Source organism: Anolis sagrei, chromosome X (genome assembly GCF_037176765.1).
Source record: "Anolis sagrei isolate rAnoSag1 chromosome X, rAnoSag1.mat, whole genome shotgun sequence".
Classification (NCBI taxonomy): Eukaryota; Metazoa; Chordata; class Lepidosauria; order Squamata; family Dactyloidae; genus Anolis; species Anolis sagrei.
In genome coordinates this window covers 21,493,792-21,510,762 of record NC_090034.1, presented here as the reverse complement: position 1 = coordinate 21,510,762, position 16,971 = coordinate 21,493,792, and the positions used below count along the sequence as shown (strand labels likewise).

The 16,971-nt window shown below is 44.3% G+C and overlaps 2 protein-coding genes across 4 annotated transcripts; one reads left to right on the top strand and one right to left on the bottom strand.

The window, feature by feature from the left end:
* The first annotated feature begins 35 nt into the window (after window positions 1-35).
* On the top strand, window positions 36-10,083 carry BRICD5 (BRICHOS domain containing 5). The gene is made up of 6 exons (XM_067473735.1): window positions 36-2,050; window positions 2,703-2,828; window positions 3,747-3,899; window positions 6,829-6,936; window positions 8,581-8,734; window positions 9,637-10,083. The coding sequence occupies exons 1-6, from the start codon at window positions 2,012-2,014 to the stop codon at window positions 9,729-9,731; spliced, it is 675 nt and encodes a 224-aa protein (XP_067329836.1). The 5' UTR covers window positions 36-2,011; the 3' UTR covers window positions 9,732-10,083.
* On the bottom strand, window positions 9,353-16,271 carry MLST8 (MTOR associated protein, LST8 homolog). 3 transcript variants are annotated; one of them, XM_060786487.2, is made up of 10 exons: window positions 16,179-16,271; window positions 15,629-15,710; window positions 14,442-14,581; window positions 14,277-14,325; window positions 13,397-13,559; window positions 12,936-13,011; window positions 12,681-12,833; window positions 12,451-12,575; window positions 11,497-11,660; window positions 9,353-11,040 (listed from the first exon to the last, which is right to left on the bottom strand). In XM_060786487.2, the coding sequence occupies exons 3-10, from the start codon at window positions 14,568-14,570 to the stop codon at window positions 10,922-10,924; spliced, it is 978 nt and encodes a 325-aa protein (XP_060642470.1). In that variant the 5' UTR covers window positions 14,571-14,581; window positions 15,629-15,710; window positions 16,179-16,271; the 3' UTR covers window positions 9,353-10,921. The 3 variants fall into 3 exon arrangements, with proteins under 3 accessions (XP_060642470.1, XP_060642468.1, XP_060642469.1); XM_060786485.2 differs by having other exon boundaries at window positions 14,277-14,328; window positions 16,179-16,270; XM_060786486.2 differs by lacking the exon at window positions 15,629-15,710 and having other exon boundaries at window positions 14,277-14,328.
* Between the last annotated feature and the right edge of the window lie 700 nt (window positions 16,272-16,971).

The following is a 16,971-nucleotide window of genomic DNA, read 5'->3' as shown; positions in this document are numbered from 1 at the left end:
GGAATTTTACAAGTTGCATTGCAAAATTGTATGGTGGGATTGCTAGTGTAGGATTACTGAGAACTGTAATTTGGGGAGACAAAAATAGTCAGGACAAACAAATAATCCGAATTCTTCCACTTGCCAGGTTCCTTTAGTGAAATATTTTTTTAGAAAAAAACACTTCAGTAAAATACACAATGTGGTATAACTGCTATATTTAAACAACTTCAGTGGCTTTTGTTGTCAGAGTGTTGTTATGCTGGATGAGTTAGTAGCCCTGCATTGTTTAATGAGTGATGGTGGTGAAAAGACCAAAAACTTCAGGCGAATCACAAACGAGTAGGGGATATATTATATTTGCAGAGATATCTGTACTTAAACTTGTTGCGTGCTTTTGAAAACTTCAGCTCTTCAAACACGCTGATGCTTTCCTTAAAACAACTAGCCATTCTAAAGAGCTAACTGTTCATTTCCAATTATGAAACTGACACTGTTTTTCTCTTTCTTGTTGAGGGGCATGAAAAGGGAAGTTGAGCCACAGCAGAGCTAAAGCAGAATGGGTTTCTTTCTTGCTGGGTCTCTGCCAGGAGGAAATGAGCCCAGGTTTAACCTTTGAGGCATGAAGCACACAGTATGCTCACTTGAATTCTAAAGTCTGGGAATGTGGCATAAAAGCATTCTTCTCTCTCTTGCCTCCCCTGCCCCCCTCTTTTTCTTCTCCCTTTCTCTAATGGGTCTCAAGGAGGCACTGTGATCTTTTGCCAGACAAAATAGCTTAGAATCAAAAGATGGCAGGTGCACTTCAAGCATAGAAGGGAATTCATGTTGACAAGCTGACATCTTTGTCTTGCCCCATATCTTGGGAAAAAGCATAATTCAGAAATTCCTTTGGGTCATTTCAAATACCATGGCAGCCTTACATCAGGCATATTTTAATGGTATGTGAAAGACATCACCACAGCTTTCCGGTTTCTTCTGAAGGCTTTCTGCTCCGTAGCTACATTTTTACTACTCTTCTTCAGTGTGGTTACAAGTTTTTGGTGAAAACATCCAGATTTTAAATGACTGTCCTATTCAACTGACCAAAGTGACACAGCTCCTTGCATTAGATTTTCTTTTTAAAAGCAAACCTATCAGTATTGTTCATCCACTTTAATTGCCAGAGAGTAGATAGCACTTGATTTCCCTCTCTGACTTTGCTTTGGCATTCTTATATGAAGTGGATTTGACAGTGTCCAGCAGAAATCATATTAATGAGACTGTTGAGCCTGGAGCTTTCACAATATTGATGGGCACTGAGCAAATATAGGTTCTGTGGGATGGGCTTTTTCATTTTGTAAATCCATCTCTTATCCTTCTATTAGTCTGGGGAGAGAAAGGAAGAAAGAAATTCATTTTCACAAACTTTTGAGCTGGAGCTTGGCTCCTCAGAAATGACAGCTAACTATATTGATAGCTTGTAATGTGAAACATTTATATATAGGTTTGGATAACCCATTCACCTTGACGTTACTATTTATTTGAGAGAGCTGTAGTCTCATGTAGTGAAAAAACACTAGAAATTTCAGTCCCTACTTTGGAAGCAAGACCAATAAATGATATTGGAGTGAATATTCCTGTAACGGTTGCTAACATCTCACCTGACCAGAGGGTTGGGGGCAAGCTACTCTTTCTTGTTCTGCATCTATGGGGGGTATTTAGGGTGTGTGCCAGCAGGCTAAGGCCCTGCACAAAGCCCCTGATTGTGTTCCTCATGAATGCTCAGTCTGTCTGGAAAGGAAGGGCAAGGAACCCATCGTTGTGCCCAAGACAGCATCTCTCTGCAGCCCCGCTTCCCTCCCACTGCTGTGGGGATCTAGAATTTCACTTCCACGTGTCTCTCTCCAAACTGAGGTGCCAAGGTGCGCTTCTTTTACCTGGCCTTTGTGGGAAGATTCTCATGTTTCCAGGCAGATTCGGAGGGCTCTGATGATGCACAACTCCTGCATTGTCAGAAGACAGAGTTGGAGGAGTCAGGGCTGCAGCGGGAATGGAGGAGCAGGCCGGGGCCCCCACCACCCCTTCACCAGTAAGTACTTTGCTCTTCCCCCCTCTCCCAAAAAAACCCCTCCTGGCACCTGGAAAGTGTTTTTACTTTGGTCCTCCCCGTTCCTTTATCTCCCACCTTTTTGTTTAAAGGAATCAAATGATACACAGAGTTTGAGTCAAACTTCCTCAAGGGTTGCTTCTTATTCCATATGAGACAGATGCATCTTGCATGTCACATTTCAGGAAACAAAATATTCTGGGCTTTCCTGCAAGAGGCAGCTGAAAATGGGAACTTGATATGAATGATAACACTGTAGAGTATTTGATCAAATTCATACAAGATTTTGTGTTCCTGAAGGCTAAAATTGCCAGGATTAAAGAGGAGGTTTTGCTTTTCTTTTACAGTCTAGGGAGCTTGGACATGTCTAGGGAGCTCAAAAGTTTGTCTAGGAAACCAATGAATCACTCAATCACTTTATTTATATCCCAAGAGAGGGACTCAAGGGGACATACATCTAAAACCTATTATTTGATCCTGGTATTGAACTAATAGATTAGGCATAGACGTTTTGAAACATGAATTCACAAAGCAGAGCATCTCTCATTGTACTTGTGTGGGATGCTGCCAAGAGTAACATTCTTAGTATGATGTTTGTGTTTCTCTAATGGATGGGTTTTACCTTGGTTCACAGGAGAGGGTTCCCCCAACAGAATCCAAAGCCAGAATATTCTGGGTCATTCTTTCTGTCATTCTGGTCTGTGGATTGGTCTGCATCACTGTGGCAGCAGCTCTCAGCTTGACCCAAACTTCGCTCAAGGTAAGACTTCGGCTTCATTACTGACTTCATCTCACTGTTATGTCTGTTACCACTTTCAGCTTCTCTATTAATTGTAGCAGTAAGAATTTATATACGTCCCTAGGAATAAGTCCCTGAGTAATTATGAGTTATTGGAGACCCAGAGCAGATCTGGAAGGATGTGTCAAGTCCCCCCACCCACCCCCCAATTGCCTAACAATAATATACAATCCAATTAGAAATCCTTAACTGAATTAAATGGCACTTGTGTGCAGCCAAGTGTGACTTCCTCCCCTTCACGACCATATTTCTGTATTTGTATTTCTGTTATTTTTGTGCCCTGCCATTCATTTGTAAATCTGCCCTAGTTCTTAGGCAGGGATAGCAGGATTAATTGTTGATCTCTGTTTAGCAGTAGCTCAGCAGAAGGGTTACAATTTTCTGGCTTCCATTTGCTTAGCTGATAAACAGCATATCTCTCCGGCTTATCTTCACGACTGTATCTCCCTCAATGAACCGGAGCAAGCTCTAAGATCTACCAGGGAGGCTCTTCTCTCACTCCCACTGCCGAGAGGAGGGGACAAGAGAGAGAGCCTTCTTGGTGTTGGACCCCGGCTCTGGAACTCCCTCCCCAGGCCCTATAGTCTGCATTTTGCAAAAGTGATTGCCCTGCCCTCAAATCCGATCATGCCCACTATTTCCTGTTACTTGTTGATGTCTGTTGATGTGTTTTTATAATGTTTTTACTCTTCTGTAAAAACATTAATTGTTTTAATTATATTGTATATATTGTATATATTTTATTGTTTTAGCTTATAATTCTTGTTTATGCTGGGCTAGGTCCCTGTGTAAGCCTCTCGGAGTCCCTTTGGGGAGATGGTGGTGGGATATAAAAATAAAGTTATTATTGTTGTTGCTGTATCATCATCATCTTCACAGCCCCTTGTGCAGGTGGTCCGGCTAAACTTTCAGAACCAACCTGGGTCCCAGATGAACCAGTCAGCCATCATCAACAAGTCCAAGGATACAGTGACTTACTGTGTGACTTCCCCAAGCAACCAGACTTCAATGGTCTTGTTTGACCGCAAGAATGTGAGTCTCTTGGTTGAAGTTCCCCTTAACATTCATAAAGTGACATGTATGTGTTGTATCAAGCAGAAACCTTTTAGAAAACAATATATATAAAGTATACTTTTGTGGTCTCCAAGGGTAGTGACCATAAATTGGATATAATAGAAAAACATTTGTTTTTTTCTTTATAGCGAATGACAGAATAGGTCTGGAATGCACAGGAATTTATATTTTTGGGAATACATTTCAAGAGCAATATGTTTATGTATTTCTTAATAAAATATTGATATCCTACCTTCTGTCTAAATAACCTGAGGGCAGCATAAGATAAACTAATGAAATGTAACATAAAAATAAGAGGGATATTTAAAAGTGTCCACAAATGAACAAAGCTACTTTTAACAGTGTATCGGAAAAGTTTGCTCATTGCATTTTTGTTATTTATTTATTGACAATTCGGTCACGCGCTGCGAAGCATTTGCTCGGTTCTTTGCAGACAAAGTCGCCTTGATCCGTTCTGGGCTGGACACCATGTTAAATGCAGTCTCCGAGGATGTGACACGAGCACCTGCTTGTCCTATTTTGATGGATTCTTTTCAGTTTGTGAAGCCCGAGGATGTGGACAAGATACTCGGAGGAATGAGGCCCACCACGTCCATCCTAGACCCCTGCCCATCCTGGCTTCTGAAGGAGGCCAGAGGGGGATTGGCTGAGTGGGTAACGGTGGTGGTTAATGCCTCCCTTCGGGAAGGCAAGATTCCAGCGAGCCTAAAACAGGCTATTATAAAACCGCTGTTGAAGAAACCATCATTGGACCCCACTAAATTCGACAACTTTCGGCCTGTTTCCAATCTCCCCTTTTTGGGCAAAGTCATGGAAAGCGTGGTGGCCTCACAACTCCAGGTATTCTTGAGAGACACGGATTATCTGGATCCGGCACAGTCTGGTTTCAGACCGGGGCATGGTACCGAGACGGTCTTGGTCGCCTTAGTGGATGATCTGCGCCGGGAGCTAGACGGGGAGTGTGTCCCTGTTGGTGCTCCTGGACCTCTCAGCGGCCTTCGATACCGTCGACCACGGTATCCTTCTGGGGTGCCTTGCAGAAATGGGTCTTGGGGGCACTGCTTTGCAGTGGCTCCAGTCATTTCTGGAGGGCCGTACCCAGAAGGTGTTATTGGGGGACTCCTGTTCAACACCACAGCCTTTGACCTGTGGGGTTCCTCAGGGCTCTATATTGTCCCCCATGCTGTTTAACATCTACATGAAGCCGCTGGGTGAGATCATCCGGAGTTTCGGGGTGCGGTGTCATCTGTACGCAGATGATGTCCAACTCTGTCACTCCTTCCCACCTGCTACTAAGGAGGCTGTCGAGGTCCTGAACCGGTGCCTGGCCGCTGTAATGGTCTGGATGAGGGCGAACAAACTGAAATTAAATCCAGACAAGACAGAGGTACTCCTGGTCAGTCGCAAGGCCGAACTGGGTATAGGGTTACAGCCTGTGCTGGATGGGGTCGCACTCCCCTTGAAGGCGCAGGTTCGCAGCTTGGGTGTGATCCTGGATTCATCGTTGAGCCTGGATCCCCAGGTTTCAGCGGTGACCAGGGGAGCATTTGCACAGCTTAGGCTCGTGCGCCAGCTGCGCCCGTACCTTGGGAAGTCTGACTTGGCCACGGTGGTACACGCTCTGGTCACATCCCGCCTTGACTACTGCAACGCTCTCTACGTGGGGCTGCCCTTGAAGACGGCCCGGAAGCTTCAGCTAGTCCAGCGCGCGGCAGCCATGTTACTAACAGGAGCAGGACGCAGGGAGCATACAACGCCCTTGTTGTTCCAGCTCCACTGGCTGCCGATCTGCTACCGGGCCCAATTTAAGGTGCTGGTGCTATCCTACAAAGCCCTAAACGGTTCCGGCCCAAAATACCTTTCGGACCGCATCTCGGCCTATGAGCCCACAAGGACCTTGAGATCGTCTGGAGAGGCCCTTCTCTCGATCCCGCCTGCCTCACAGGCACGCCTGGCGGGGACGAGGGATAGGGCCTTCTCAGTGGTGGCCCCCCGGCTGTGGAACACCCTCCCTGTTGACATCAGACAGGCGCCCTCCCTTATGTCCTTCCGTAAGAGCCTGAAGACATGGCTATTCGAGAAGGCATTTAACTAAATGCTACAGTAACTGGAAATGTCAACTGGAACGGAATATGGACTACGAGATTGGTTATGATTCTATGATAAGACGGAGCGGATTATTTTAGTGTAATTAGATGATAGTGTATTAGTGATATGTTGGTTTTTGTCGTCGTAGCTTATTGTAAAATATGTTTTTTATATGTTGTACACCGCCGCAAGTCGCCCTAGGGCTGAGAGCGGCGGTTAACAAATGCAGCAAATAAATAAATAAATAAATAAATTATTTGTTTCCCTCCTTTCTCCCTGTTATATGGGGTCTTGAGACAGCTAACAGTAAATATAAAACAATCCAAAGACAAAAAAATAGAATAAAAATTCAAGGCATTTTTTACAAGCATCCTGACATTTCCTAGGTTTGTGCCAAACCTCTTGCCGTAATTGTTAGAATGTTAAAAATTGCATTTAAATTGAAAGCTTCTGTCAAAATGCCTTTTAAAAGGAAAATTTGGAAGTATAGAAAATATTACTCATTGTTTTAGAATGTTGGCTCTATCAGAAGATAAGACTTGAAAAGGCAAGAAAATAGAAGGAAAAGAGGAGTTCTTCATTGCAAATGGAGAGATTCAATGAAAGAGTTTGCCTGGGTTTGTAAGACCTGAACCAAGGGTGACTTGGACACCTCTCATTCATAGAGTTGCCTTAAGTTGAAGCTTTCAAAAGCAAAAAGCCAAGAGAGCCCTATGCTTATTTCATAGTGAGTGGCGGAATACCTTTATTTAACTCTCAGCCCATGAAATCCCCAGTCCACCATTGTTTCTCTCCTCAGAGCTACGTCTGCTACAAGCCCATGGGGCAACGCAGCTGCTACCTGCGGATGATGGATGCTTGGGACCGAGAGACTGTGCAGATGTCCTTCAACCTGTCCGAGCACAGGGTAAGCAGCCCTGGGCCACTAAGCCTGCTCGAATCCTCTTTCCTTCAGAGGAAGAGTCATTGTTTGTGGAGGGAGGAGGGAAGGTACATTTAAAGGGACAGGGTATAGGGCCCTTCAAATGTTCTTGGAATTCAAGTTCCCAGCAGCCCTAACCAAAACAGCCCATTGCAAATAATGCTAGGAGTTATTGTCCAACATCTGGAGGGCTACATGCTTCCTATCCCTAACATAGCCTCTTAGGACCAATTTCCGCCTAGAGCTTTATCTAAAATCCTATTACATTTGGGGCTATCCACACCAAATGGTTACACCACTTTGGTACCACTTTAACTGTCAAGGTTCTGTCCTATGGAGTCCTGAGATTTGTAGTTTGCTGTGGAATATGTAAAACCATATCTCAGAGAGCTCTGGGTTCCTCTGAACTGTACCAAAAATGATCATTCGGTGGGGATTTTTAAGTACCTCTCCCCAAGTTATAAATCCCAGGATTCCATAGGAAAGGAGCTTAAAGTGTTATAAAGGTGGTATAAATGTGCAATGTAGACAGATCCTTGGGGATACCATACAGATTGGAGACTAGAGCACTAAAAAAACCTGCTTATTCCTAGCTGTGGTTACATAAGGAGAATATTTGTGCAATTGTGCTGCTCAGTGCACTACTTTACAGTGCCATGTTCCCTCTCTGCCTGGGATATTATGTGGTTGGCCAAGGCAGGTGAGTTTCTCCTTTCCCTTTTACCTGAAGAAATGTCAGAAGATGTAAAGGCCAGAGCTCAGAGAGGGAGAGAAAGTGCTCTGGCTGGCGTATGGCAGCATGCAAACAAAGATGCTTTTGTCAGCTGCCGAGTTTCTGAGTAATGATGTATAACAGCCCTTGAAACAAAACATTTAAGGCCTCTTCCGTTAAGGGTGAAAGTGGAGGTTTGATTTCGGGAAAAAGAAAAGGCCCTGTTTGCCAGGAATGTTTGCACAAGCCCCCTGGGAGGGAACACAAGGGCAGTTTGGCTGAACCGCTTCTGATTCCATTTGGATCAAAACTCTGCCAGTACTTGCAAGAAGGTAAATCAGAGGAAATGCAAGACACCCATGATCTTGCTGCCTCCCTAACTCTTTCTCGACTTACAGATCTCCAGTGAAGTGGATGGGCTGTCTGTGGCTTGGAGAAACATCTTCAGAAATAATGCTGTAGCTTCATTGACTTTCTTATAGTTTAAGAATTCTAGAAGTGGTCATCTTGGAGCAACATGCAGCCTTCTATCAGTTCTTCCCCATCCTTGTTCTTTGCCATCAACTCAGCTTCCACTTGTACGGATCCTATGAGAGAGAGCCCTGTTCTTATGGTTGTGTGCCTTCGACATATGGCGACCCTAAGGCAAACCTATCAGAGGAAGGAGGGAAGACCCAAACTCAAGACCTGGAAAGAAGGAAGGAGAAATCAGTCCCAAATAGCTCTGTGACTTATGCGAGGAACACAAAGATACCAATTTTGCCACCCAAAAAATTGGGGTGTGACTATTATGCGGTGGTGACTATTATGCAGTGAAATGCAGTAATGATTGCCATGGGGTAAGCTAAGGAGTGCAAGGGCACAAGGCTTTTGTGACATCGCAAAAGGACCATGTTGCCTTTCTTTCTCGTTTCCAGGTGGACCAGGTGCCCTTTCCCAGCGGGAGGACCCAGTACTACCGGGAGTTCCTGGAGATCGTGCCAGGGAGGCCAGTGCGACTGGAGGAGGCTGGGGAGGCTATCCGGGCCCTATGTGAGCAGGCCCCCATCTACTGGGTAAAGAGAAAAGAGGGTGAGTCGGCTGGAGGCCATCTTGGGGCATGAGGAAGCAAACAGTTGGTGGGACCAAAGGGCTGGGTAGAAGAAAGCCAAGACCTTAGTTCAATACAGCTCTTGTGCCAGCAAATGACATTTCTAGGGGCTGCTTTTAACCTGGTGATACAACAGTTTTCCTACTGCAACTGTCCTTTGGGAGATTTTTCCATCCACTAGGGTGAAATTAGATTTAGACACTAAATTTGGAGTTCAGTTGTCAGCAGCAGTAGTCAGTAGTCAGAAGCCTGCCTCTTCTGCCTAACCTGCACCTGTTGTGGGGGAATAACTGCAACACAAACCCCTTTATATTGTGCAGATGCTACAGAAGGACCTGAAAACTCCTCAGATGTTAATCCACTCCCTTTAAGACAGGCTTGGGCAAACTTCGTCCCTCCAGGTGTTTTGGACTTCAACTCCCACAATTCTTAACCATCGGTAGGCTGTTGGGAATTGGGGGAGTTGAAGTCCAAAATATCTAGAAGACCAAAGTTTACCCATGCCTGCTTTAAGAGCTTCCAGATGCACACACATTGTCTCATAGACCTCCACAGAAACAACACAGCTCCTTGTCAAACTGGTGAGAAACCCAGAAGAGTATTGGAATGGTTTTTATTGTGAAGTTCACTATTGTAATAATTTAAGAAACTCGGTAATATAGTAAACTAGGCCTCCTGCCTCTTAGAATCTGTTATAGCATTATAAATGTACAACTACAATCCAAAAGAGCTTTTTGAAATTAAGAGAAAATCAGCAAATGGGGATTGTTTTGCTTCAGAGCCTGCTGATACGGGGTCTTACTCTCTGCCAGGTGCTCAGCTCAAAGCTGCTTCCCAAAAAAGGACCTCTCCCACACTTGTGCTCCTGTTCCCTTCCTTGCAGGCCCTCCCAAGCAACGGCTGATCTACCTGTGTATCGACATCTGCTTCCCAAGCAACATCTGTGTCTCCATCTGTTTCTACTACTTGCCTGAGTGACCCTCCCAGGAGTCTGGCCTCCCTCTTTGCCCCTGCTCTTCTACACTTGAAAAAAAACCCCTCTGCCTATTTTATGATCCAGTATGGGCTTGAACCGGAAGAGCAATGGCACACAGAAACAGCTGTGCTGTATTGCAGTCTTTATCAGTATACATTTACAAAGAAGTGTTGCCTTCCACTTGTAACCTGTAAATAACTATTGTTGTCTAGAAGTAGCTGCACTGATGGGGTAGAAAAGGCGCCCTTAAGCCTGCGTCATACGTGCCTTACCATGTAAAATGAAATCTTGTGGGTTTTTAAAAACATTTTGTACACAATTATGTAATGAAGTAAAAAGCACAAAACGAGGAAATGAGCCCATGCAGCTATTGTGTTACCAGGAAAAGTGAGAAATCAACAGTTCCTTCCTTCATTTACAAATATCTGGGTGTGTTTCTGGAAAGCCGAGATGTTTCTAAAGAAAAAACACTATTCAGTCAGTCAGTATGAGGAGAACAACACAGTTGGAAAGTGAATAATGGAACCATCTATACGCAATGGGAAATGCTGATGTTTTTCATGGTTCTGGACTGTATGGTGAGATTACATGAGAAGTGATATCTTTCTTTACCGTAAAGAGAGCAATAATGGAAAGGGATGATTCTAGCCTGCTTCCACTCCTTATCATGAACCTTGAATAAGGCTATTGGCTCTTCAGCCTGTCTTTAAGCATCATGTGAGCCCTATTCTTTGGTAGACTGGTTCAACATGCAGCTAATTCTATGGGACACCATAATCATATATGCAATTCCTTCAAGAAGCTACTTTTCTTCCTGCAACAGTGAACTTACACCCCCCCCCCCCCAAAGTGACAAAGCCTGTGTGCAAATGCTATGGAGCCTTTTGGAGGAGATAACAGCTTCAATTGGAGGGAAAGCGGCACAAACTGAACTGTTACACAAAACACACCTCCCTTCTTATAAGTTCAGAACCAATGTTGTTCATGTTGCTTATGAAAGGCCACCGCTTCCACAAGAAGCAAAATCTTACAGCTGCTGTTGTTTAGAGGGGGAGTGGGTCTCATTCCAGGTAGAAGGTATGGAAGTCAGCTACGGTCCTGAGGCTGCAGGTTAGACGAACATTTGTCGCTTTGACCCAAATGACAATGACAGGGAGTCTGAAAATTCCTGGAGTGTCCTTTCTTTCGCAGCTCAGCCCAAGACGCTGTCGTTGAAAGCGAGGCAGACAACGGCCTTCTGGTGCCCGCTGTACTCCCTCTTAATCTCCCCTGTCTCCACGCACCAGAGCCGGGCTAAGTTATCTGAGGAGGCTGGGAGGGAAAGTAGGAGAAAGAATGGTGAGAGGCCAATATTCAGTTCAAACAGCAACCTCCTAGCAAGAGACAATTATGTTCCCCTCAATCAAGTAAACACAACAAATGATATAGCCATTAACAAAAGCGCCTCTGTGAATATTACCACTTCCTTTTTTAAGCCATCCAATCTGGCAGCCCTCTTGAATACAGTTATTGCAAAGCTACAAGTTTCAGGGCTGAAGGGAAGCCTCATCTGCAGAGAAGGCAACACCTTTCTTTTGTCCACCTTGCATCAAGCAATTTCACCCTCCAAAAATATTCTGAATACACAAAAAATCCCTCTTTTGAACCCTAGCATTCAGAATTCTTCTGCCAAGGGATGGGTATTGGGGCCATCAGAGTCTCCTTATGTTTTCAAACTCTGGTGCTAAGAGGAGTATCTTATTTTTCTGTCGCTGAGACCTCCCTCACCCGTGACAATGTACTGGGAGTCCCCCGAGAAGGCGCAGTCCCACATCCATCCGCGGGAGGTTTCCCCGGGGTTGTTGCTCTTGATGCTCAGCTCCGTCATGAGGGAGAAGTTGGAGGTCCTCCAGATCTTGCAGGTTTGGTCAGCAGAACAAGTGGCCAGAAGCCTGGAAGGAAGAGAGCATTTAACACACACAGTAACGTCAAACTTCAGCCTCCCTACACTCTGAATCAGAGAACGGGCAAAAAAAGCAACCAAGTTGTTTAAGGAGGTTTTGAACACGAGTTGGGTGGCTGTTATTCGGGAATTCTTCGGTTGTGGATGGATTGATGATCTTGTAGAAATCCCTTCCAACCCAACATCTATGAAACATCCATATGCAGGGTGCTCCTAGAACAAGCATTTAACCTGCAGTCGCCTTGCTTTAAAGGCAACTGCAGCTTCCATTTGGAACCTTCCAGTGGCTAAAAGAGCATGCCTTGGCTCAGTCTTCATTGCCAAAGTGGGATTTGAACCATGGTCTCTCTGACTCACCCAACTCTGATTCTTCAAAGAGCTAATTTGCCCAGGACATCCAGTGAGTTTCCATGGCTGAATGGGGATTTGTATCTGGTCAATTGCATTTGCTACCCACCTGTCCTAATGGCTTGAGCTGGGGCACAATATAAAACAACAGACCATAAGAATCCATATATTAAAAACAAAAAAATTAAAACAGAAATACTAAATGTAAAATTTATCATTTAAAATTGGCTGGGTAGGCCTGCCGATGAGATAGGCATTTAATTGTGTTTTAAAATACAACAGTCCACCATTTAAGGGCAGATGATAAAAAGAATCTCTGGGGATAGAGTCACAGGCCAGCATTCAAACCACTGGGCCACACTGGATCCCTCAGGTTATTCCAAGGGCAAGTGGATGGACAAAATAAAAGCTCTGCTAATGCTGCTACTCACGTGGAATCTGGACTGAATTTGCACTGGAGGGCATAGCGGTTGTGGGCAGGGATCTTGGTTTTGGGAATGAGCTGTGTCACCTCGTCTCCGATGCCACCAGTCAGGTTCCAGACATAACAGTTGCCCTGCAAGATACAAGGAACACAGAACCTAAGGGGTCCAGTTTACAATATACACTGAAGATCAAACAAACGGGCAAGTGGGATAATAAAGTCCCTCTTTGCACTGACCGAACTATTGACAGCGGCCATGTAGCTGGCGTCAGGGTCAATGTGGACGGAATTGACTGAGACCTCAGGTTCTGGGATGAGCTGCTCGTTGTGGTCTGTCTTCAGGTCCCAGATGTGGATGGCCCCACTCTGGTCCCCGACAATGAGCTCTGCCTGAGAGACACACAAATGGCATCAGTAGAAAAGGAAAAGGAGGAGGTGTGAAAGGAAGGAAGAAAGGGCCTCATTCTCCACCACTCTGGAACAAATAAATACCTGATTAGGATGCAGGCAAACACAGTTGATAGGTGCGTTCACCTGGAAGATGCGCTGGCACTGCAGGTTGCGTGACCTGGAAAGCAGAAATCGATTCCAGACGGGTGAAGGTCAACAATCCAATGGATATATTATACCCAGATATAATATACATTATAATGTGTGAAGGCAGAGGAATGCAGCACATTTGCAGAAGTGTGCCCTCTTGGGTCCACACCGTGGATCTAAAAAAGCATTGGTGAATTGCATTCCATGCTCTGTGCCTATTTCACATTTAATAACGTTCTGCACTTGGAGAATTCTGGTATCTGTAGTCTGATGAGGCACTAGAGCTCTCTGGGGGAGAATTCTAGCTGCCCCTCCTGAACTGGATATCCTAGGGTCCTGTTGCCATGCTAAGTGGGATGACAGTGTTGTGCAAAAGCCCCATCAGGGTTAAGGAGAGGAAAGAGGCCACAAACCGGAGGTCCCAGATACGGGCCATGCAGTCTTCTCCCCCAGTGTACATCCAGCGCCCATCTTCATGGAAACCCACTGAGGTGATGTTCTTGCTGACTCCGTCGTAGTTGATGACGGGGTTCGGGTTGTTGGAGTTCAAGTCATACATCCGGATGTGCTGGTAGCCTGCAGAAGAGACACCATCTCAGCTCCCAAAGGCCTGGAAGTTATTTATTAATGCCAGCATCACAAATAAGAGGGTTCAGGTGCAATTCTACTTCTCAGAGAGAGGCAGCCATTCTCAAAAACACATAATTATTGACCCAGGGTGCATCTGTAGAATGAATGCAGCCTGACACTGCTTTAACTACAAGGGCTCAATGCTAATGAATTCTGCAGATGTATGTTTATAAAGTCTTTCATCTTCTCTGCCAAAAAGTTCAAAATTACAACTCTATATTTTTGAGCCATGGCAGTTAAAGCAATGTCAAACTGCATTCGTTCTACAGTGTAGAATGATGCACTTGAAGTGGGTCAAGAATGGTTCAATCTCTATAACGTGGACTTCTAGCACTACAAGGAAAGAAAGTAAAACATCAAGAAACATTGCCTCTTTGACAAAAGATTTTAAGAATAAAACTATACGGCTAGAGTGGACTCGGTGTTCATCTACACTTTGAAGGTAATACAGTTTGGCACTATTTTAACTGTCCTGGCTTGAAGCTGTGAAATCAGTCAGGCACCTGTGCTTTTTGACAGAGAAGCTCAAAAAGTAGCACTGAGCCACTGGGGTTAAGAGTGGTGTCAAACTGTGTTCATTCCACAGTGTAGATGCTCCCTTGAAAGCATGTAATAAGCACACAAACTATGCTACACCATGCTGTCTGCAGATGGCATCCTTACCGGCTGCAGCTATCATGGTCCGGTCCGGGGTGATCTCCAGAGCATTGACCTGCTGGCAAAAGGGGTTAAGGGGCAAACAGAAGGCAACCCCATCCAGCCCTCCAAAAAACCCCTAGGAAGGTTGTAAACCCCAGCATTCTGCCTTCCCATGCAGCCAAAGGATACAGAGTCCTGGTGCTGGACGGTCCGGGTGCAGATCCCGCTGTGGGCCTGCCAGAAGCGGACAGTATGGTCATAGCCAGCGGTGGCCAGGATGACTGGGTCGCTGCCCACGGTGCCCTGTGCGGTGTTCATGCCTCTGTGGCCTGAGGAAACATCCACACAAAGGTCTTTCTTACTGGACTCCAGTTTTCATCTTCTTTATGGTTCTTTCTTTCCTTCCTCTCTGTTTCCTTCCTACACCTTCTCCTTCCTTTCTTTTTTCCCTTCCTTCCTTTTTTCCTTCTTTTTTTCCCCTCCCCCTTCCTTTCTTCTTTCTATGCTTTCCCTCATACACCTTCTCTGCTCTTTTCTTTTTTCCTTCTTTCCTCTCTCCCTCTTCCTTCATTCCTTTTTTCTCTTCCTTCCTTCCATCCTTCTTTCCTTCCTCTCTCCCTCTTCCTTCCTTTTTCTCTCCCCTTTCCTTCTCCCCTTGCTTTCCCTTATACCTTCCCTGCTTTTTCCTTCCTTCCTTCCTTCTTTCCCACTTCTTTCCAGCCTTTCGACCTTCTCTTCTCCTTCTCTCCCCCTCCCTCTCTCCCTTCCTCTTCTGTCTCCCATTTCCTTCCTTCTTTCCCTTTTCTCCCTTTCTTCCTTCTTCCCTCATGCAACCTCCCTGCTTCTTCCTTCCATCCTTCCTTCTTCTTCTCCCAAATCCTTTTTTCCAACCTTTCATCCTTCCTTCCTCTCTTCCCTTCCTTCCTTCCACCCATCCGTCCGTCCTTCCTTCCTTCCTCTTCCTTTTTCTCTCCCTTGCCCTTCTTTCCCTTTTCTCCCTTCCTTCCTTCCCTTGCTTTCCCTCATAGACCTGCCCTTCCTTCTATCCCTCCTTCTCTCCCCCTTCCTTTTTTCCAGCCTTTCACCCTTCTTTCCTTCCTTCCTTCCTTTCTCCCTTCCTTCCTTTCCCATCCTTTCCTCTACCCTCACTTTCTGCCATTAAAACAAATGCATATAAAATAGTACAATACATTAAAAACTACTCAATGAAGTGACGTACATGCATAGAAGCATAGAACCTTTCCGTTTAATAAGGCTTTTAACTGAAGTATGGGAGGATATTAGGGATTTTAATGTTGGTACATAGGGAAGCAAACACGGGGGAGGCTATTGCTTTTACCTTATTTTATGTATCGATGTTTTTATTATGGTTTTACCTTTTTATGATGAATGTTATATGTTGGTATGCTGTAAGCCACCTTGAGTCCCAGTTGCGGAGAAAGGTGGGGTAGAAATACCCTAAATAAATAAATAAAAATAAAAATTGGCCCTTTCCATCATTAAAGCAAATGGACATAAACATATTAAAAAGGCATTAAAAACTACTCAATGAAGCAATGTACATGCATTGAAATAATAAACAATTAAGGACCTTCTGACATTACAGCAAAGAGAAATTAAAATAATAAAATGCATTTTAAAACTCTCGCAAATGGGGATCATTTTGGAGTATTTGGGAAAAAGGAATGCACAGTCTGCATCATTATGATTACTGTTGTTGTTGTTGTTGTTGTAGGGTCTCTGAGTTTAGAGGCCCTTAAGCTGGGAGATCCAAGCTTCTGGTCCTCATTGAGCCTCTTATTCCCATCTTGCAGGGCTCATTGTCAGCATAAATTAGGGCAGAAAATGGACAACCTTGAGCTCAGAAATTACACAAACGTAAGTATAAGAAATATAAATATTTTGGGTGGGGGAATTGCTACTTACCTTCGGAATTAAAGGAAGGACTACTGGGCAGACAGGCAGACTAGGAACAAGACAGCCACGGCGCATGCGCACACGAGCATCCATTGGGCACCTAGTGCGCATGTGAAACGAGGAAACCAGTCCGCATGCGCAGAAGAGACCCTAGAACACATGGGAAAGTGTTCCTAGTTCTATGGCCGCCCCATAGGGAAGCAGCGACACCTGTCGGCAGAGAGTGGGAAAGCCAGAGCAGGGCCCAACTCGGACATGCGCAGTAGCGTCTGTCAGGGAAGCTCACCCAAGCCTCCAGTCCCTGGATGATGATGTTTTTGATATAGAAAATGATGATTTATGATAATGCATAAATCATAAATCCTGTCTGGCTTCCAATATAGGGACTTCAGACAGCAAACAATAAGACAAATTAATAGGAGTATGCATATATACATAGTAAATATACAATGTGTGTGTATATATATATGTATATATTTATATACTTCTGTTAATGCATTGCACCACCACACATGCATATATATGCAATGCATTAAGAGAGGTATACATACAATAATAACATTTTAATGTAATAATACTAATATATATAATAATAATGTTGTAATATATATAATATATACGACAACTTATAATAGTACAATATATGTTATGATACCAATAATATAATATACTAATAGTGTATTATATATAATAATAATAATATAGTACTTTATAATTATATATAATAATTGTATATTATATATTACATGTAATATTATTAATATAGTAATGTATAATACTAATATTGTGCTATGCTAATATA